At 41.2% G+C, this 20,067-nt stretch overlaps 5 protein-coding genes across 9 annotated transcripts; 1 reads left to right on the top strand and 4 right to left on the bottom strand.

Annotated features, from left to right (window-relative positions):
* Positions 1-942: 942 nt before the first annotated feature.
* On the bottom strand, positions 943-7,277 carry LOC124203582. Of its 2 annotated transcripts, none has more exons than XM_046600257.1 (5): positions 7,073-7,277; positions 5,299-5,491; positions 4,928-5,201; positions 3,466-4,866; positions 943-3,393 (listed from the first exon to the last, which is right to left on the bottom strand). In XM_046600257.1, the coding sequence occupies exons 2-5, from the start codon at positions 5,464-5,466 to the stop codon at positions 1,211-1,213; spliced, it is 4,026 nt and encodes a 1,341-aa protein (XP_046456213.1). In that variant the 5' UTR covers positions 5,467-5,491; positions 7,073-7,277; the 3' UTR covers positions 943-1,210. The 2 variants fall into 2 exon arrangements, with proteins under 2 accessions (XP_046456213.1, XP_046456212.1); XM_046600256.1 differs by lacking the exon at positions 7,073-7,277 and adding an exon at positions 5,643-6,658.
* Positions 7,278-8,412: 1,135 nt separating this feature from the next.
* Positions 8,413-11,460, bottom strand: LOC124203578 (4-galactosyl-N-acetylglucosaminide 3-alpha-L-fucosyltransferase 9-like). The gene is made up of 2 exons (XM_046600251.1): positions 10,600-11,460; positions 8,413-10,532 (listed from the first exon to the last, which is right to left on the bottom strand). Exons 1-2 carry the CDS (start codon positions 10,717-10,719, stop codon positions 9,432-9,434), a joined length of 1,221 nt encoding a protein of 406 aa, XP_046456207.1. The 5' UTR covers positions 10,720-11,460; the 3' UTR covers positions 8,413-9,431.
* A 107-nt stretch (positions 11,461-11,567) lies between these two features.
* On the bottom strand, positions 11,568-16,294 carry LOC124203577 (nucleolar protein dao-5-like). Of its 4 annotated transcripts, XM_046600248.1 has the most exons (7): positions 16,110-16,294; positions 15,901-16,035; positions 15,688-15,838; positions 15,338-15,584; positions 13,155-15,271; positions 12,021-12,923; positions 11,568-11,947 (listed from the first exon to the last, which is right to left on the bottom strand). In XM_046600248.1, the coding sequence occupies exons 1-7, from the start codon at positions 16,277-16,279 to the stop codon at positions 11,759-11,761; spliced, it is 3,912 nt and encodes a 1,303-aa protein (XP_046456204.1). In that variant the 5' UTR covers positions 16,280-16,294; the 3' UTR covers positions 11,568-11,758. The 4 variants fall into 4 exon arrangements, with proteins under 4 accessions (XP_046456204.1, XP_046456203.1, XP_046456205.1 ...); XM_046600247.1 differs by having other exon boundaries at positions 12,021-15,271; XM_046600249.1 differs by having other exon boundaries at positions 12,021-15,271; positions 15,901-16,030; positions 16,110-16,221.
* Positions 16,295-16,434: 140 nt separating this feature from the next.
* Positions 16,435-18,198, top strand: LOC124203579 (protein bric-a-brac 1-like). The gene is made up of 4 exons (XM_046600252.1): positions 16,435-16,695; positions 16,762-16,962; positions 17,036-17,564; positions 17,639-18,198. Exons 1-4 carry the CDS (start codon positions 16,564-16,566, stop codon positions 17,848-17,850), a joined length of 1,074 nt encoding a protein of 357 aa, XP_046456208.1. The 5' UTR covers positions 16,435-16,563; the 3' UTR covers positions 17,851-18,198.
* Positions 17,987-20,029, bottom strand: LOC124203580 (parkin coregulated gene protein homolog). Its single transcript, XM_046600253.1, has 4 exons — positions 19,558-20,029; positions 18,727-18,898; positions 18,513-18,662; positions 17,987-18,444 (listed from the first exon to the last, which is right to left on the bottom strand). The coding sequence occupies exons 1-4, from the start codon at positions 19,909-19,911 to the stop codon at positions 18,284-18,286; spliced, it is 837 nt and encodes a 278-aa protein (XP_046456209.1). The 5' UTR covers positions 19,912-20,029; the 3' UTR covers positions 17,987-18,283.
* Between the last annotated feature and the right edge of the window lie 38 nt (positions 20,030-20,067).

Genomic DNA, 20,067 nt, shown 5'->3' with positions numbered 1-20,067 from the left:
CTCAGATGAAAAGGAGGGTGGTATGGGGGAATTTCCCACTTGTTTGACACTTTGATGCCGAAGATAGGGTCGGATACGGCACACACCACTTTCTTAAGCGCAGTTACTTGAGAGGAGGGGTTCAATTTCTAGCTTTAAGTTTTCGATTTTTTTATTTTTTTTTTTTTTTTTTTTTATTTTTTTTTTACAGGAGGTTGGGCGGGATTCTAGGTTCGCGCCGGCTGGGTGAAAGCACTATTGTATCTGGAGCGAGAGAAAGTACGTCTTGACGGTGCCGTGGCTTGGGCCGAACTCCCTTTCTCACTGTTTCGTCAGGTTTGGTTTTTTGTTTTTGTTGTTGTTGGAACAGCCTAGGAATGAGTCGGCCGCAGCACACCTAGCGGGAAGAACTAGCTCTATGCTCTACGTACTCAGGTGTCTATCACCCTTTTTTTTTTTAAAAAAAAAAAAAAGAACACTGAACAAAGAAAGAACTGTAATAACAACAATGTAAAGTCAGATTAGGGCGAATTTTCCAGCCAATTGCATAGATTATTTACTGCAAGAAATATTATTATTGGTTTTTAAGGAATTTCTTAGCTCTATGGATAGACAGTCGGCCGTAGTTACAACGACAGCCAAGAGAACGAACTGGAATCAAGGACTCGTGTATATAAAAGAACTGCAACATGAGGAACCGAGCGTTAAGTAGAAACAGTTCGGATGAACGCAATATGCAACTTCCCACTTGCAGGAAAATCAAAGCTTTTTTGGAATGCAAGAGGATTTGCTGCCTATAACGTGACACCCCTACGTGAAGTAATCTCTTTTGTATTTGAGTTTCAAGCTTACCTAAATTATACGTGTAAAATCATATCAAATTATATTTAAATCTTCGCGTGTCAATAGGTTTTGATCAGTAAAATCATTTAAAGTTTTATTAAAAAAGGATAGAATTCCGAGTGCCGATTTAAGAATTTCTATTGATAAGAAACGATAAACAGTGAAAATGGCACGTTACACAGCAACATCTGAAGTTATTCAGAGTACAACAGTACGCACATGACAAAGTAACCAAAAGACAAGGAATTGAAGGAATTGATTGGTTGAAATTTGAAGTTCCTTTAAGATTAGGACTTACAAGATTTCAGCGATAGAAACAAATCAAAATTCAAATGAAAGTAGAGGTAACTAAAAATGAAACATGAAATCAAATCAAACCAATTAAGTGCTAAGGCTTACTGCGCTTAGAAGAGACAATGCGGACCTCATCCGAAGACGTCGACGAGGAACCCAATTTCAATTGCCTTTTCCTTGTAGACTTGACCGTCGCAAGATTCTGGCTGAGACTTTGACGGAACTTCAGCACGTCATCCATTTCCGATGTCAATCTCTGAAACAACTCCAGAATAACTCTTTTATGATATTCGGTGGTTTTTTCAAGTCTACAATTCCTGTCCCTGGGGTTCCAATCCGACACTGAAACATACTTCATCAAGAGGTCAGTTCGGTCAAGATTACTTTTAAATCTGCGGAATTGTTCAATGCTCTTTAAATGGTAGATGAAATGGGACTCCGAGGAACGAAGAAACTTTTGCACTTCGGAGTAGTTGGGTATTACAACTTTCGGCATATTCCAGGTGAAGGGCGGTTCTGCCACTGATTTCCATTTGGACACCCAATAGTCCGCGATGCGTATAATAGCAGCAGAGGCAAGAGGCGACTCCGTGATTTCTTGGATGTTGGTGTTCAACAATGTCCGCTGAAACGGTTGGTTATCGTCTGTAATAACTTCTAAGGAACAAATTTCGTCTGCAAATCTTTCCCAGGAACGAGCGTCGTCAATAAAAAACAAGCAATTCACAATTTCGTCACATTCTTTTTTTGAAAGTTTGTCTGACAAAAAAATTTGATCAACAAAATGTCGGCAAACCATGGTAAACAATTCGAGGCAAAGTGGGAATTCCTTGATGCAGGGCCTCGTCGTGAGTATCGACTTGTGAAGTTTGAGCATAAAACTCCGTAGATGAAGGCATGCTGGCAACTTTTTCAAAAACCGTTGAAAGGATCGAATAACATTCTTTTGTTTGGGATTGAACCGATGCTCTTCAATCAAGAAGAAAAGGTCAATGCAATTGAAGAATTCCTCTTGAGTTTTCTTAATCCAGGAGATTTCATCCAGTGCTTTGCCTTCTTCAGTTATCCATGACTCAATTAGCGTAGCACAGGTGTTCAAAATATCCAATTTGGTATCAGAATCCAATTTATCCCAAACTTCAGTTGAAGAGATGATGTCACTGAAAAATTCGTACTTGATATTGTGGGACCAACATCCGGCAGCTTGAAATCCACACACTTCCATGAGGAGCGATTGCGACAACGACTTATCAAGAAAATCAAAGAAGAACCTGACTATTTTCGAGACTGCTTCTCTAATTGGCTTCACGTTTTTCATTGTAGACACCATAGACTTGCAGATATCACGCATCATGTCGGAATAGCAGGGGGACGTATTCCAGTGTTCGCTGCTGGATTTGTGGAAGACATCAAGGATGTGATACAGTTGGTTATATTTCATTTGAGACAGCAGCAACGAGATGGAGGACAATCGATGAGCATCTGCTAGTGCGGGGATACGTTCCGCTTCCAACACAAACTGAAGGTACTTAGCCAAGATAGATGGTAACGTGTCTCCGTAAAATTTATAGTTGTAGCGTGAACGGGAGACGGATACCTCATTACTGGGTGACATAATGCTGAATAACAAGGCAGAACATCCATCTAAAATGAAGACCAGTGATTTCTTTCCTAATTCCGATGATTCAGCAAGATTCCATAAAGATTGATGTGAAAGTAGTTTTGTAAACAAGACAATCCTTTCACATTGATCTGGAACATTGCTCATTTTGGAAAGCAAAGACTCAAGCCATTTTGGATTTTCAAGTAGAATAAAACATTTCAGCAGTCCAAGAGCGTCTGCAGCGGAGGGAAGAAAAGTCTCGGAGGAAAGAAAAGTCTCGCAAATTTCCAGGAAAATAAACTGACATGATTCAATGCAGCGCGAGTTTACCTGGGCATCCAATTGCACTACCAAACGGCATCGTAAGGATGAACCAAGCTTGGAGAAGAGAGAGACCAACGATGCTAGTCTTTCTTGACTGGAGGCTTCTGGGTAGGCTTCCAAAGAAACAATTGCATCCACGTATAAGGATATATCCGGCTTTTTGAGAACGGCAACTCTTTTCTGGTCGAAGTTGTTCAACGACGACGCTACACCATCTCCAACCAGCACAGCTCCTTCAACGCATTTGGCGTCTAGAAAGTACTGGATCATTTTTGTAATCGGTACGAATTGTTTGAAAATGCGATGAGTTGTAATTAGGTTTTTGATTAGATCAATGCAATCGCCCAAACCTAAAGAAAAATTTAATAAAGTTTTAATTTTAAAGTTTTGATTGAACTTAACAAACAGCATAAAAAACTCACCATTGCTTTGGCAGACGAATTGGACGAGTGCTTGAGCTACTTGCTCATTCTGAATACCGACAAAAGACAATATTTGTTTCTTCCCTCTAGTCTTGAATTCCGACCCAAGAATCTTTAATATCTCGAGACCTTCTTTGCGTGTTCGCAAGGCGATGCAGAGACGGAGCAATCTCAGCGTTATCTCATCTTTTTTTAATGCAAACTGGGTCCAGATTCTTTGAGGATAGGTGCAGCAATATTCGACTACTTGGTGAAAATCTTGTGTGAGCTGTTGTTGTGCGACCGCTTGCCATCCAAGCATGGATATCAACGAGCTTTCAAAGTAGTTCAAAAACATATCGAGTCCATAACGTCCGTAACGACAGTACATTCCGATGGATTGATGTTTGGGCCATATGACCAGTATTGTATGAAAGCAAATCCTTTCACGAATTATTTCGCCTTCTCCTGAACATCGAAATGAATTCTGATAATGGCATTCAGCTGAATTTAGCCTGGTTGCACTGTAAGTTTCAGTGTTACAGGGTTCCAGCAAGTTTCGAATGGGGCCAACACATTTTTCGCTCCAGTTCAGCTCGTCGATTTTCAGTTCTTTGACAGCACCGTTCGAATCTATCCAACGCGATATTTTTATTGGCGATTGGTTTTTTGGTGCCACACCTGTTGATTTTCTAGCTATCGTTTTGATATACGCAGCTTTCGCTAGGTGCACGTCGATAAAAGGGCAGCATCGGAGAAGATCAGCCAAGATTCGGTCGTTCCCGTGAAGGTGATGGAACATGAGACTATTCTCAAAATACTTTTCTTCAAGAACAAAGAACAATACATTTTCTTCTTCACATTTCCTGGTTGAGATTTTTTGATCGCAATGGCAATCTGTTTCGTCGTCATACCAAAAATCGGAAGTGTCGGAATCGGATTCGTTTTCAGAATTGTCGTCATTTTCAAAGTTTTCAGAATCTTCAATATCCGTGTCTTCTGTTTTCTCATTATTGCATGGAACGATTTTATCGTCGATCCGAGTAATAAGTGGGATTTTGACGTTTCCTTTGAGCAATTGTCGAACTTCGGTAGAAAATACATCTTCTTTTCGCTGGGGAACCCAAGAAATGAGTGCTTCTTCTAATTTCTTCAGTGATTTCAGAAAGACTAAGAAGTCGGTTGGCATCACAATTGTGGAATTGGTCCACACCAGGTTGAAGACGAGTGTCAACTTCCAGCCTCGCGTAATCGGCTTCATTACATAGTGGCAGTTGTCGTAAAACGAAGACAGAGAGGAAAGCTTATGGCTATCAACCTGATCTTCATAACTGGCTTTCCTTCCATTATATTCCACATGGAAGTTTCCACCATCATGGCCACCATTTACGGGCAACTGGAGAATCGCCGTACCGAATGTCCCTATCATAGTCAACGTATGAGTATAATCAATCAATACCAAAATAACTAAAATCAGTCTTACCAAATTCTTTTGCTGAATCAAAGGTATGAGTGTACTGCCCATCTACCTCAAACAGCATCAGCTTATCAAACTTTGCTTTAAAATCCATTGTTTTAGATACAGGTAATCCTAACATCTTGATGACTAGAGAACTTATGTCCAAGTTCTCTAATGTTGCTAAAATCATTTTATCATAACACTTTTCAAAAGTGTGTTTCCCTGAGGAAGGGAACGGACTTGGTGAGGCACCTGCATCTCGCTGTCTTTCTAAAAACGCCTTCAATCTTTCAGCATCCTAAAATATCCAAATAACAAAAAAAAGAAGAGATAAGAGAAATACCAAAGACTCAATATATTGGACATAAAATCTCATTTTAAAAATGATATCATACCAGAATAGATAAAGGTATGTCGAGATTTCCAATTTCTTCGAGGTTAATAGAAGGTAGAGAAATTTCATCAGGTATCACATATCCAGCTGAAAAATCCAATAATGGCTCCTGTGATGGCAAAACAGCTTCAGCTATGCACTTTCTATCGATTTTCGATGAAGAATTCATGACTCTTCTGTTTTTTTATGGAATTCTGTAAATGAATGTAAGAAATTTTAGAATTTTCAAATTTCAACACAAATCAGCATACAATTCCAAACTTATAATGAAAGAAAAGATAAAGAGGCAAAACATTCCGAGATATTTAAAATTAGTTATTATTGATATATTCAATATCTATTTACCAAATTATAGCATTAAATAATAAGAAGCAGAACCACGACTGACGACTCCACGAGTCACGACTCACGACGACGAAAACTCAACTTCCAACCAAATTACCGAACCGTTCAGACAAGCAGTCCAACTCCAACACATTCGGAGAGGACTATCAATCGGTAATTCGGACATTCGGTATCGATCGACCACAGCACACCTAGCGGAAAGAACTGGTTCTACATAACCAACCACCAGGGGACAAATTTTCAAAATCTCCAGAGTGACAAAAAACTCAAAAAAGCCGCAGCCCCCCAAAAGAAAGAAATAGGCCCAAGAAATATTTGGGAATAATAATATTTCAAAGTATTTAATTAACACAAAACTAATTTACTTTCTTTGCAATTAAAATAAAATCGGTTGCGTTACATGACGTATACGTTTCATTTTCATGTTTCGTATCAAGCCACTAGTGTTGTGGAAGTGAAACTGAGCCGATATCTGAGAAAGAGATCCGGTTCGGCTATTTCAAAATTCTTTTCTGATCGTTGTCCAATTCGAGTTCTTATTCTTACACACACCAAAGATGGGAAACTTGATTCCACGTTTAGTTCACGTTGGCCGTCAGAAAAATGTCTTTTTTGTCTCCAAATTTCTGTAAAAGAGCAGTAACCATTTCACCGGAAGTGACGCTGTCGATGCTGATGGTCGTCTGTTTGGTTTGCGACGTCTGCGATGACAAACTGTAAAGGAGTTTTAAGTGGTCGAATTGTTCGGGATTAGATCGCATTTCGTTAGCCAGATCGTCGCAGACTTTCTGCTCAGAACACGACAGAGAAAGCCTCAGGGTTGTGCTCTTGTCATAAATCGTCCACACTGGCGATAGCGAATAATCTGCTGTGGGTGTGTTGCTCGTGAGAATGACCTTCTCCAAGGGAATGACTCTCACTTTATCGGATTGTATTTCTTGACCGATAGATTTGTTTAAATGTTTGACCACTTCATTTTGGACTTTGGCGTTCCACGAAATCTCATCTCTGGTTGCTTCGTAACGTTGTTGTATATACTAACGGCACTTTTGTGGTCCAATAGCGCGAGGGGAGAGAGTAGAAGTATTTTTTCTGGCTGGCGGTCGTCGATGCTTTATGGTTATTGGCGTGTTCGTAAATTTCAATGAGAAAATTGCCGTACTCCATGGAACTTAACGTGTCCGGTGAGATTTGGACGCCCAAGAAGAGGAAGCACCGGGGTCAATTGATTGGCAGTTACAACAAACGACAAAAACCAAAAAGATGGCGAGTATGGACCTCACCGGAATCGTTGCCATTTTCAATTAAAGCTTTGTAAAAATTGTGAGGGAAAAAGATAGTTGATTTTTAATTGCAATTGAATTAAAAGGAGGGAATGTTTGAACCAATTTTCTAAAACATATATAGATCAAGTAATAGGCCGAACTTACTTAAGATGAAAATATACGAGAACTTGGTATTAATTTTCTAGACAAGACTGTTGACGCATATTCCGAACTGAATATCCACGCACAATTTACTGCGTATTTATACAGAAATATGAGGGAAGGCTTTTTCGAATCTGAGTTTTTCAGTCTTGGCTTTGCATATGCAAGTATGGGTTCGTGCGATTAAAGTCCAGTGGACGATCAAGCAGGAGTGTCATGTGATATTCCTGGCGTTGATTTATGCGATTCACATTCGGATTTTTGCCGTAAGCTATCCCGAATAAACATAAAATAAAAAGTTCGTGCTGTTACTACTAGGTGGCTTTGTTATGCGTGAGATGAGTAAATTTTGTGCTGTACTGAATACGTTATGTCGGTTTGCTTGGTTTGTTGGTGAGGAATTCGAATTTTTTTTTTTTTTTTTTTTTTTACCTTAAGCCAATCACCAAACTCGTAACATATTTATCCAGTCCTCAAACCAGTTGGTCTACTCTGATTGAACTTTCAGAATTAAAAAAAAATCTGGCTATCAAAGCCAGTTTTTTACTTATCGCATCTTCATGTTTTATTTCAGATAGAAACGTTGTTAATCTATTATTGTATTCAGTCCATTTGCATACGCAGTCAAATTTTCAAGAGAAATTTATATTAATCAAATAGAAAATTCATCCTATGCCTTCCATTCCCTATTGTATAGTCCAATGAAAAATTCATTTTCCTGTCCTCTGACAGTCGATGATCGCTTTGTGCATGTCGGATGATCAACAATTCAACACTCAATTTAGAAATGGGGAAAGTTCCTCCTCCAGCAGAAAACCGGTGAAATAGGTGCCAAATAGACTTGACGATTCCATGAACGTAATCTCCACCCAGACTTGATCGTTTTTTTTTAATTTCAGCGTAGACTGAATGGTCACTGTACTTTTTCGATCTGTGGTGTTTAAATCGTCAACATAAGCCATTCCCACTGAATCCCTCTTGAAATCCCTGTTCAATTGAAGGCTAACTCCTAGCAAAACTTTAGATGAAGAAGTTAGAAAATCCGCCAGTCCTATGAAAGAGAAGAAATAAATTCCCGGTCGTGGTGCCGTAAATATCCCTGTTTCCAAATTAAAGGCATTTCCCTCGTTCTCCCGCTGCATTTTGAACTGAATCGGGCTGTTGATAGTGTCGAACTTGGAACTACTCTTGACGAAGAAATAAACGGGCTCCGATTTGACAACGGCGTACCCGATCCATTTTTGTATATCTGCAAATCAAAAGACAATTTAGACAATCGATAATGAATTAAAAAAAAAAAAAAACTTGTTGTACAATTGTTATTAGGATAAAAGTCACAGTAAACCGTTTCCATCTTCCTCACACTTTTCACCATAAAAAATCCGTTCAGTTTATGTCCAATTCGCTGCAGATCCGAACATGAGGTTGGCATTTTACCGTGCTGATTAAAATTTCTTCCGTGCAGCACGAGTCCTTCTGCATCAACATTTACGACAGTCATCAAATAACTAAAAACAAAAAGAAAATCTTTTACTACTCGCCGATCACTCTCTTACAGCACAAGAATGTCGTTTTCATTCACAACGTTCACAACACAACTCATGGAATTCTCAGCTTCAGTTTTTCAAATTCGAATCAAGAAGTCAAGGGGAAGGGAAGGAAATTTATTCGCTTCTAATTAATCAAAGTCTATTAAAATTTGATACTTACTGAATACACAAACTAATTTTCAAAGTTCTATCTGCAAAAATGTAGACTCTTCAAGTAAAAGACTGATTTTGATTGCCAGATTTGCAGAATGCCGGTCAGAGATCAGAAATGGGAGAAAATTCATTCGCGTCTAATTCAGTTGTGGCTGGAAATATTTCAAATATTTTTTTCACTGCTACATGCGCATTGTAGTCGAGCATTGTTGCACAAAAACGTGTGTTTACAGTACCTGTCAAAATAAGGGCAAGAGACATGAAACGCCGTTTGGATTGCCTAATTTAAAATTTTGAAATAACATGGGTTTTTATTTTTATTTTCTTCGGTTTGCTCTGTAGTAGCAGATTGAGATAACACCAGCCTGGTCTCGGGGGGGTGTACGGAGAAGGTTTTATTACGGGTTCGAAATAAAACCTTCTCCGTACCACCCCCGAGACTATGTTGGATGTTGGAACACATCAATGATCAATTACACAAAAAAACATCTTTTTTATTTGTTTTAAATGAATGAAATATAAATGAATGAAAATTGAATAAATTTCACGGAGCGGATTTCTCTTAGCGGGATTTCTGCAGACGCCGAAAGGGAATTTTCTTTTCGAAACTTTTCCTATGAACGCAAATAGAAACGCACAGAACGAGGAATCCCAAACATTTAACTGCTCACATTTTCCCATTGATAATTTTCACAGGTATTTTTATCGAAAAACCATTCCCCAATATCCTCGTAACTTTTAGCAGCCGTCACTCTGAGATCTGTGTGGAGCATTTTGCATAATTTACAAGCCCAACCGGAACTTTTTCGCAAGTTGAATTTCCCTTTCCAGTCAAAGTAGCGGGAATAAAGATTCAAGTTCCGACTGAGTTGGATTAAATATTCGGCCAACAGTTTGGGTGTCTTGAAATCCCTGGCGTTAATGTAGGAGTGTGCCGGTGCAAACAAGGAATAGTTGGCTCCGCCAAACACAACTGGAACGGTTCCTGTTTCAAAGGCCCTGTAAAATTTTTCAGTGACGTAATCTGGACAAAAGGAATTTTCAAAGCTCAGGTAGAAAAGGTACTCTCGTTTCAACATGTCGTCACACTCCTTTTGCTTTTTTCTGGGACAGGTCTTGGGATTTTTCAAACATTTGCCAAAGACATCGACTGGAATGTATTTCTGAAGTTCACGGACGTATCCTTCTCGGTTGATTGACGTTTTACAGTTGCTCGCGAACCAGGCGGCTGTTTTCGTCTTGGATGTTATATTGATCCCATAATAATTTGTCCAGTCGGCGGCCTGTTGTTGGATCATAAATTTTTCCTTGGGTTCAAATTGAAACCCACCAAAGGCTAATCCAACGAAATCAGAGTCGGATCTATAAGTGGCCGTCAAATTGAAAAAGTGTCGAGGTAACTTTCCCCAAGGATAACTACTTCTACTACGAATGGCAGATTCGAAATTCAAATAAACGTAACGTTGATCAGGCCGGCGACATGTCGGCAGGCGATCAAATGACCCATTTCGGAAGTGGAATATGACTGCGTCACTCTCGTTCAAAAGGCGCCGATCGCTAATTAATCGGCAACCTTTGACCGCGGGGCAGTTTTTCAAAGACCACCGGATACTCCATGTGAAGGAGACGGGCGTCCATAAAAGTAATGTCTTGCGTCTGTGACTCAAAGGTCGAATCGCTTTACAAGTATCATGTTGCATTTGTGCGATGTTATTACTTTTATTAATGGCAAGGAAATTGGCATCATCTAGTCGAGAAGCCTAAAAATAAAAAGACGACTTTAATTGATGTAAAATTTCTAAAACTCGATTAAAATTTTATTCTTACTTTGCTCAAAAACTTTCGATGAAAACTCGGTCGAGATACTGTGAGATAAGAAGCACAATAGATCGTAAACGCACTGATGGAAAACACAACGACAGCGTACCCAAATGCTCGTTTCAACATTCCATTTACACTTTTACACAATAGTCACGTAGCCTACAGTCACTATTTCACCCTAGGAAAATTAGTTAACGTTTAAACACACTTAAAGAAATTTGAGTTGGTATAAAATGGAAACTGGAATAACGCCTCTCGGAAGTTCGGTTAGATATGAGTGCCAGTTTGTGCCTTGTGGTGGTACCATAGGTCTTTCTCCGTCATTATACTTACAGTCACGTCACGTGACCAAAACTGACCATATTGCAACTAGTAAGGATAACAAAAGTGGATTCGTTTTCACTTTTCAATGACGGCGAGCTGCCGCTATTGGCGGGATTTCAAAAATTTTTAAAAATGCCTTTTCCCTTTAAGATCAGCTGTCTTGTATATGTAACATATGTTACATGAAAGCAATAACCGTTAACCGTCAAGTGAAGCTCAAGTGAAGCTCAAGTGTTCTTCATTACGTCAATGTGCTCCAAATGGCTAGCTCTACGACTATACAGTCTGATCCAATACCCTTGAAACAATTTTAGATTAACTATGGATTCTTTTTTAGACTGTTTCTTATCTGTTGAAAATCAAATTAAAATTAAGGTTGTTTACTTTAAAATTACTTACTCTCTTAACTGTTAGAATAGAGCTGTAAAACATACCATGTCAACTCGGTATTAGGGAAACCAATCTATCCAATCAATACACAGGATTACCACTCAAGTAACTAAATTAAAATATGAACATATTAATTTATCTTAATGACCGTAGTACTCCCTATCTCTGATTGTTCAGTCTCGGTCGCCATATTTAGAAACTATTTGGTTATTTAGATGCCGTTCATTCTTCACACATTCATCAATAAACATCCGATTTGATTCATAACGGATCCGAATGTTTATTACGGTAATGAACAGCTGGAGCAACGAACTGAAAGGCAACTTAAAAGCACAAAAATTAAATGGAAAGGCGAAAAACGTTTAGATGAATGACAATAGAGAGAAGGTTATAATCAATCACCCAGCTAGGTTATTAAACACGTAATTAAAGGAATAATTCGAAAACTTGTTCATTTGTTGCGGCGGGTATAAGTGCGCTTGGTAGCAGCAACAGGTACAGTAACTTCTTCTTCGTCGGATTCAGCTTGAGCTTGCTTCTCTTCCACCAATTTCAAACGACGCACTTTCACTACGGGAGAACCCTTAGGCGAAGGATCCGTCGAATTCTGGCCAGAGATTACGGTGACAAAATCAGCAGCCTGTGACGACATTAACAAAAATTTCTTTAGCTTCAATGAAAAACAACAAAATAAAATCGTAATTCAAGTTTACCTGGGCTGCACCACGTTTGCCACGTTGTTTCGTCTGGACCGGTGATGCCACAGCCTCTGGTTCTTCCTCCTGGACAACAGCAACAGCAGCAGCAGCTGCCGCCTTCTTTCGACCGACGGGTTTCTTCTTTTCAACCTCAGCAATTTCCTCTTTTCCGCCGCGCTTGCCTTTCTTCTTCCCGTCGTCTGGGGACTTGTTTTCAGTCTCGACAGGTTGCGGTTCTTCCTTCTTTTTACGTCCTCGGCCAGCCTTTTTCTCCGGCTCTTCCGCAGCAGCTTCGGCATCCTCGGAAGTTTTACTCCGCTTCGACGAATTTGTTTCACTATCTTCTTCCAGTCCATTGACGACTCGCAGAGGAAGTTCCGGGGCTTTGTCATCTTTCTTGGCTCCTCGTTTCTTCTCTTCAGCTGCCGGCGGAAGAGCAGCTTCAGCCTCTTCCGGTTGTTCACGTTTGGTACCTCGTTTATTAGCGGCAACTTTCTCGACTTTGGGTGGCTCCGGTTTAGGTTCAGGAGACTCGGAGGCTGCCTTTTTTTTGGTTGGCTTCTTCTTGTTATCCTCGGCCTCTTCAGCGACTGCATTAATGGCGTTGGCTGCTGCCTTCTTCCTTCCGCCACGTTTCTTGGAAGCGGGCTGATCAAGTGACTCTGAAGATTCATCTGCATAAGTCTTGACCACTTGGGTTCTTGAAGACTTCCTAACACCTTCCGTTTCGAGCGGTGCTCCTTTTGGTTTCTTGGGTGGACTCGCCTCTGATTCATCCGGAGTAGCAACAGCAGCTTTTCCTCTTTTGGTAGTTTTCTGGGTTTTTTCCGTTGTTGCTTCCGGAACGGCAGCAACTTTTTCCTCAGCCTGTTTCTTCGCCGCAGGTCCTTTCTTTCCTTTGGCTTTAGTCTCTTTAACCTCTTCAACTGCCTCGGCTTCTTCATCCGATTCATCAGCCACCTTGGCCAGTGGGGTTGCCTTCTTTCCGCGACCTCTCTTGGCTGGAACAGCTTTCAGAGTTTCCGGCGTTTCCACCACAGTTTTAACAGGAGCAGCTGGTTCTTCTGGAACTGCAGGTTTCTCTTCTTCTTCAACCTGTTTCTTGGCAGCAGCGGCTCCTTTCTTTCCTTTGGGTTTAGTCTCCTTAACCTCTTCAACTGCCTCGGCTTCTTCATCCGATTCATCAGCCACCTTGGCCAGTGGGGTTGCCTTCTTTCCGCGACCTCTCTTGGCTGGAACAGCTTTCGAAGTTTCCGGCGATTCCACCACAGTTTTAACAGGAGCAGCTGGTTCTTCTGGAACTGCAGGTTTCTCTTCTTCTTCAACATGTTTCTTGGCAGCAGCAGCTCCTTTCTTTCCCTTCGCTTTAGCCTCTTTCACCTCTTCAACTGCTTCCTCCTCGGCGTCAACCTTGGACGCAACTGGTTCTTCTGGGACTGCAGGTTTCTCTTCTTCTTCAACATGTTTCTTGGCAGCAGCGGCTCCTTTCTTTCCTTTAGGTTTAGTCTCCTTAACCTCTTCAACTGCTTCCTCCTCGGCGTCAGCCTTGGACGCAGCTGGAGCGGCTGCCTTCTTACCACGCCCTCTTTTGGCTGTAACAACTTCTGCAGCTTCGGTCGTTTCTTCGACAGGAGCTTCAGCTTGCGCCTTGGCCTGTCGTCCTCTGCCTTGCTTTTCTTTAGTTTCAGCTACAGGAGATGCGGGAAGAGGAGATTCAGTCTCGTCATTAGGTAGCGGCTCCTCACTGGCCTTGGCAGCTTTTTCGGTTCCGTCTTTCGATGAAGCTTGTCTGCCTCGGCCCCGTTTCTCTTTAGTGTCTGGTTCGTTTGTGACTAGATTTTCTGATTCCTTTGGTTCTGGGACTTCTTCGACTGTGGCCTTTACTTTTCCACGTCCTTTCTTGACTTCAGGAGCTGGAGAAACTTCAGTTGCTGCAGCAACGACTAGCGGAGCTTGGACTTCGGGTTGATCAGTATCCACTTCTGTGGCGGTTGGAGGCGCTGTATCGGGCACTTGGTTACCCCTTTTCCCTCGCCCTTTCTTCTCCACAACTTCTGGTTCAACAACCTGAGTAGTTTCAGATTCCGCTTCAGTTGGTTTAGTTTCCATTTTGGATTTAGGCCCTGTTTTAGATTTTGGTCCAGGCTTTGATTTAGGCTCTGCAACCACCTTGACAGCCTTTTCTTGTGCAGTTTCCTCAACTGGTTCAGGATTAACTTCGGGTGATGAACTCATTTCTTCAGATTTTGCTACTGGTGGTTGAGCTTTCTTTCCACGTCCTCTTTTCTCCTTGGTTTCAGCAACTGGAGCTGCAGCTTCTACTTCAGCTGGAAGATGTTTTTCGACGACTTGTTCTTCTTGATTTTCTTCGATAGTTTCCTTCTTGCTTGGTTTCTTGTTTCGTCCCTTCTTCACCTCGGTTTCTGGAACTTCAGGTCCAGTACTAATAGATATTTCCTCAACAGCGCCTTTCTTCACAGCAGCAGCTTTCTTTCCTCGTCCTTTTTTCACGTTGGTTTCGACAACCGGGGATGATTCTTCAGATTCAACTTCTGCAACTGGGGATTCAGTTTCGACTCCGTTCAGATGATTTTCTTCGACAACTTCCTTTTTGCCAGGCTTCTTTCCTCTTCCCTTTTTCCCCTTTGCAGCGACAGTGTCAATGACATCACCATTAGTTTCAACCGTTTCTGGCGTCTCTTTCTCCACAGGAGCAGTTTTTACATCATCCTCAACTTCTGGAGAGGTTTTTCCTTTGTTAACTTTTTGAGATTTTCCAGCATTCTTCTTGGGAAGGGCGAAAGTATTGTGAAGTCCAGGCAACATTTCTGTTGGGGCCACTTTTTCAGTTTCTGATTTGTTTGTTTCCCCTAATACCCATGTGCTCTCATCAATCACGCTTGCAGGTTTTCCCGGTTTCGTCTCTTTCACGTAAGTGCCCTCCATTTCATTACTGTTCTCAAACACGTCTTCGTCACTTTCAGAATTCATTTCGTCAACTTTCCCGCAGTTTACCATTGCACCTCGTTTTGAGGGAATTACAAAAGTGGCGTCGCCTTCGCCAGATGAAGACTGATTTCGGGATTTGTGATGATCGTAAGGCGTGGAAGTGTTGGAAGATGTGAGACGCGCCGATGAAAAATCGACTGTCAAATTATGGCCTGGAAAACAAGTGTCAACTGGTGTTGGAACACTAGGGCTTTTCAACGGTGTTCGCGGTATCTCTTTGGTGGGAAGAATTGGACGAAAACCCTTCGTTGTAGATACTGCAATGGCGAACATGTTTATTAATGACTGTTTTTATTATTGTTCTTTGAGAAATTTGTTGTTACCTATTTTGGCTGGTTTAGAAAATGGAATCTGATGAGCAGCCAATGGAGACGGAGGAAGCTTTGGTTTAACGAATTCAGAGGCACCAGCATCAGATCCAGGTCTACTAGGAGGTGTTCTCGGCAACTCTCTTCCTTTGTGAGGAACAACTAGCTCTGGCTTTACGGGCTCTTCTTCTCCACTGGAAGCAGATGAAGTTTGTTTGTGCAGATTTTTCTCAGAAGCAGTTTTAGGTTTCAATAATCTGATCTGTGGAAATAAAAATAAAGTTATTCAAAACAATGTTTCAGCAAATATCACAAAAATTGTTCTTCTTATTTAAAAGCTATTTCTACATTTTCTTTAGTTTTACTTTTCGAACAGCAGCTTGGATATTTTGTGTCCCGTTATGTCTACTTTCCAATTTTGAAACAATTGCACCAAGGAGTCGGCAGTTTTTCTTGCAATCGAGCAAATCTTCACCTTTAAGAATCAAGTGGCCAAGTTCCATACGCTGTAAAAAACTGACAAGCCAAACTTCATTTCCAGGGAAACAGAAAAAACATAGATAAAAATAACGAGAAACCTTATAATTTGTTTTAAGAGAACGCTTTGGGGTTTGCCATCACTCAAAAGCCACGCTGTATCGTAAATTCGGAAGAAAATCTTGTAAACGTCTATAAAATCTTGAGTACTGAGGTCCTGGTATTTTTTCCCTTTACTTTCAACATGAAATGTCAGTTTCTTTTTGAATTTCGTGGCAACAATTTAAAAAATATCGTAATTTGCACTTACTAATGAAATCCAAAGAGATTCTCCAAATTTTTCAGCAACTCTGACTCGACTGAATCCATTGGCTTATCAGATGAAACAAAAGAAGGTATCGCAAAAAACGAAATGTTATTCGAATGTTCCAACCGTTTTTCAGATGTTGCCAAGTCGCCACATTGAGAATCGGATGTCATGTCACTTTGTAATTTTTTTTATATCAGACGAATCACAACAAAACGGCGAGCGGCTGTGAGACCTAAAATACTTGAAACGAAATTATCACAAATCAGATTTGAAGTCAATCTCTTTTCTGTCTTTAAAAACATTTGAATTTGTCGTGGTGCATCGTTCACACCGTTTTTACGTAATTGTTTGATTACATTAACATTCTACTTTTGGTGACTACGCCGCTTCGTTCACCTGTTGAGCAATTTCCTAGAAACGGAATATTTCATATAAAAACGTCCATTACGACCAAATGGATAGCTCGCCGCAGCTGAAAATTCGTTGGAATAATTTTCCAGTCACAGTTTCATCATCTCTTGAAGCTCTTCGAAACAATGGTGATCTTGTAGACACCAGTTTATTCTGCGAGGGTCACAGATTTTTGGTGAGTTATTGGACTTGATGTTTGCACATTTTCATTTGAAAACTCATTCATTTTTTCATCACGCAGGCCCACAGAGTTGTTTTGTCAGCCACCAGCAATTATTTCAGGCAGATATTCAAGGAGATATCTTCACCCAATGTAGCCATTGTTCTTAGTGGTTTAAACTACCAAGATATTGATGCATTATTGACATTCATCTATTCAGGGGAGGTTTCCCTTTGTGATGCTCAGCTACCCTCCTTTCTCAAGACTGCAGAAACCTTACAGGTATATTCGTAAAGCATTATCTAATTTTGTTACCATGGATTTTAACATGTTTTCCCATCTTTTTTCAATTTAGGTTAAAGGGCTAGGACCAGAATGCACATCATCATTGAGCAGAAAAACAGATAGCAATAAAAATGACACCAGCCTGCAAGAAACCCAATTTCTAGCAGCAGCTCTACAGAAACCCCTCTCCAGCAAAAGGGTTACTCCACCCCCTCTTCTCTCTGTGTATCCTTCGACTCCCTCAATCACGCCAGTTACCACGACCGTTACCACATCCGCCTCTTTACCCAGCCTCGATTTGAGCCTGGCTATTTCGAATTTCGCCAGCAACGCCTCCAGTAGCAGCAGCAATCCATCGGATGTAGGCCTCAAGAAACGAAAAATGGTGGAACTTCCGGAAGGTTGTTTCAAAACGGAAATGCCGGAAGAAAGAAAAACGGAGCATTTGGTCATGACCGACATGACTCCGCCGAATTCCATAGCCAACGAAGAACTTGAGAGAACCGAGTCGACCCATTCCCGCCAAGAACCTGTTCAAGAACGAGTTCCTCCACCCCGAGCGGATCCCACACCTAGACCGTATCAATCCCAGTGTCGAGGTAACAACATCCTTTCTTTTTTTTCTCATCAAACTTTCTGATTATTTAAATAGAGAAATTCATATCGCCTTTAGGTGAACGCCCCCGAAATGCCCGAGTACCTTTTTGCCCGCACTGTGGCGAGGATTGTCACAATATTTCCGTCCTCCGGTACCACGTCAAAACGACTCATTCTGAACCGAACGGCTGCCTTTGTTGCTGTTTCTGCACTGCCATTTTCAACCTCCATTCATCCGCCGAGTACAAGCAACACACGCTGGACATTCACGGCGTCAAGTACACCTGATCATGCACAATGGACAACTAAATGTCACTGGCGGCCCTTTTATATTTCTCGAAACCAGAAAACAAATATCAACAAAGTTAAAAAAGAAAGAAGCAGAAGAAAAGAAATTATTATTATGTTTTGTTTAGTTTTTTAAAATGTTATTCTATCTCAGTGATATACTCCTATAGCTACTACGTAACTAGATCATACCATATTAACAGCTACTTATACATATACACATCATACGGATCTAAAATAGTGATTAATACCTTAGTACCTGTATCCATTAAACTGTATATTTTTAACTCAATCGGGATCGTGGCTTACATTTTTCTTTGGTCTGTCAATACATACATATTGATTTAGGGTTTGAAAATTTTTCTGGAGAAATCCGATAAAGTTGCGAAAATGTAGAGAAAAACAAAAAAATGTTGTTAATGTGAATTCACATTCATTTCCAGACGCAGGACTCGTAAGTGGGAACCATGTTCTTGATTAGGACAAAGGCGGCGGATCCTCCACTCTTTTCCAACATTTCCAGAGTCTCTTGGATTAGATCGCCCAGATTGGAATTCTTTTGCTGAGAATAATCGATGCCATCCCCTTGATTGACTGTGATTTTTAACAAAAATACAAATTTATTTCTGTAATTAAAACTGATCAAGATAATTATATCTTACGATTAACGGATTTAAACAAGTTGAGAATGGGCAACAGAGATTTGTAGTAAGGTAGGAATGCACGGCCAGACTCTTTGGAACAGGTGGCGATCAATTGGATAATTTTCAATGTCGAGCAGATGACACGAGGATTGCGAGTGTTTAGAGCTCCTAATTCACAAATTGATGGAATTAAAATGTTAACTTTGATTTTATTAGTATCCACAAATAGTACGTCTCAGCGGTGGGATGATGACGGGCAGGAGCGGAGTGACACGATCCGGAGCTCTGGTGATGAGATCTTCAGCTCCTTTGCGCGCCAGGAATTCGTGCGGATGCTGAGTCTCGCACAGGCCGTCAAGAAAAAGCGGCAGGTAATGTTCGTAGTCTAGTGTATCCAATTCCACCTATTTCGAATCAAAATTCCAAACACATTTTTATTTTGAACGACAAACAAAGTTGGCGTGTGACAAATGAATGCGGGACCACCCTCGACGAGTTGCTAAACTCAACCGGAATAAGGGGAAAAAACGAATTTGACGGATTAGAAACTAAATGACGAGCGACAAGCCTTATGTTCTCTATTTCGCCGTTGCAAACAATAGCCAATGGCGATTTGATTGAACGGTCAACGCACGGCTTTGCACGAAGCCCCCAAAAAAGCAGGTTTCTCCTCTTTTCTTCAGTGATGGCCAGCAGACACGATCGTGATGTGTGCACGGACGACATTTCGTGCCGCCGCTGCCAGTCTCAAATGTCGACCTCGAATGTATAAATACAACACACACGTCGTTCAATATTATAGAAAGAGAGTAGGGACGACTTCATCACGACAACTTGTAATTCTTTTAATAGTGATCCAGTTTTTTCTCCCGCAAACGAAAATCACGGACGCACGAAAACAACAAACAAAACATCGTCTGCATCCGATAATCGGATCAGACGTCCTTTCATATCCTCTATGACTTTCTGCTGGACAAGGTCGTTTTTGATTTGTCTACAAAAGTTGTACTGATAACCAGTTGAATTGCATTGGTAACTAATAATACAGGTTTTATTATAATACCTTCCATCCCAGTCGGTAGAGTCGACTTTCGTGAACGATGCAGACGGGCAGATCGCCGCGTTGGTAAATCCGGCGGAATGCCAACGACGGACTGGGCCGTTCGGCGAAGACGTTGACTCTTTTGGGCGGTTGAACACGCCCCTGGGATGCTGAGCGGATGGTGAAGGCTGGCACAACGGTGGCACTGCTGGATTGCCTAGCCGAACGAATTTGATGAGGTTGGCCACGTCGGCCGCTCCTTCCATCGCTGCCGCTACTGGTGGAACGGCTCGACCCTGATTCCTGCTGATACTCGCGCTGCTGCTGGCCGGCCTGGCGCATCGTCAAAGACTGACCACCGCTTCGGTCAAACATCTTCTTATGTATAAAAAGATATACCACCACCCACTACACCAAGAAAGTCCAAAACTGGACAGGCCAACACAAACAAGTCCAGCGTTCTTGGGTCACCCGTTCAAGACATGCGACTGTGAGTGGTGGTGGGTGCCACAGTCTAGATGGTCAAAAAAG

The sequence above is a fragment of the Daphnia pulex genome, chromosome 10, assembly GCF_021134715.1.
Source record: "Daphnia pulex isolate KAP4 chromosome 10, ASM2113471v1".
In the NCBI taxonomy this organism is placed as follows: Eukaryota; Metazoa; Arthropoda; class Branchiopoda; order Diplostraca; family Daphniidae; genus Daphnia; species Daphnia pulex.
This window is presented reverse-complemented; position numbering and strand designations above follow the sequence as displayed.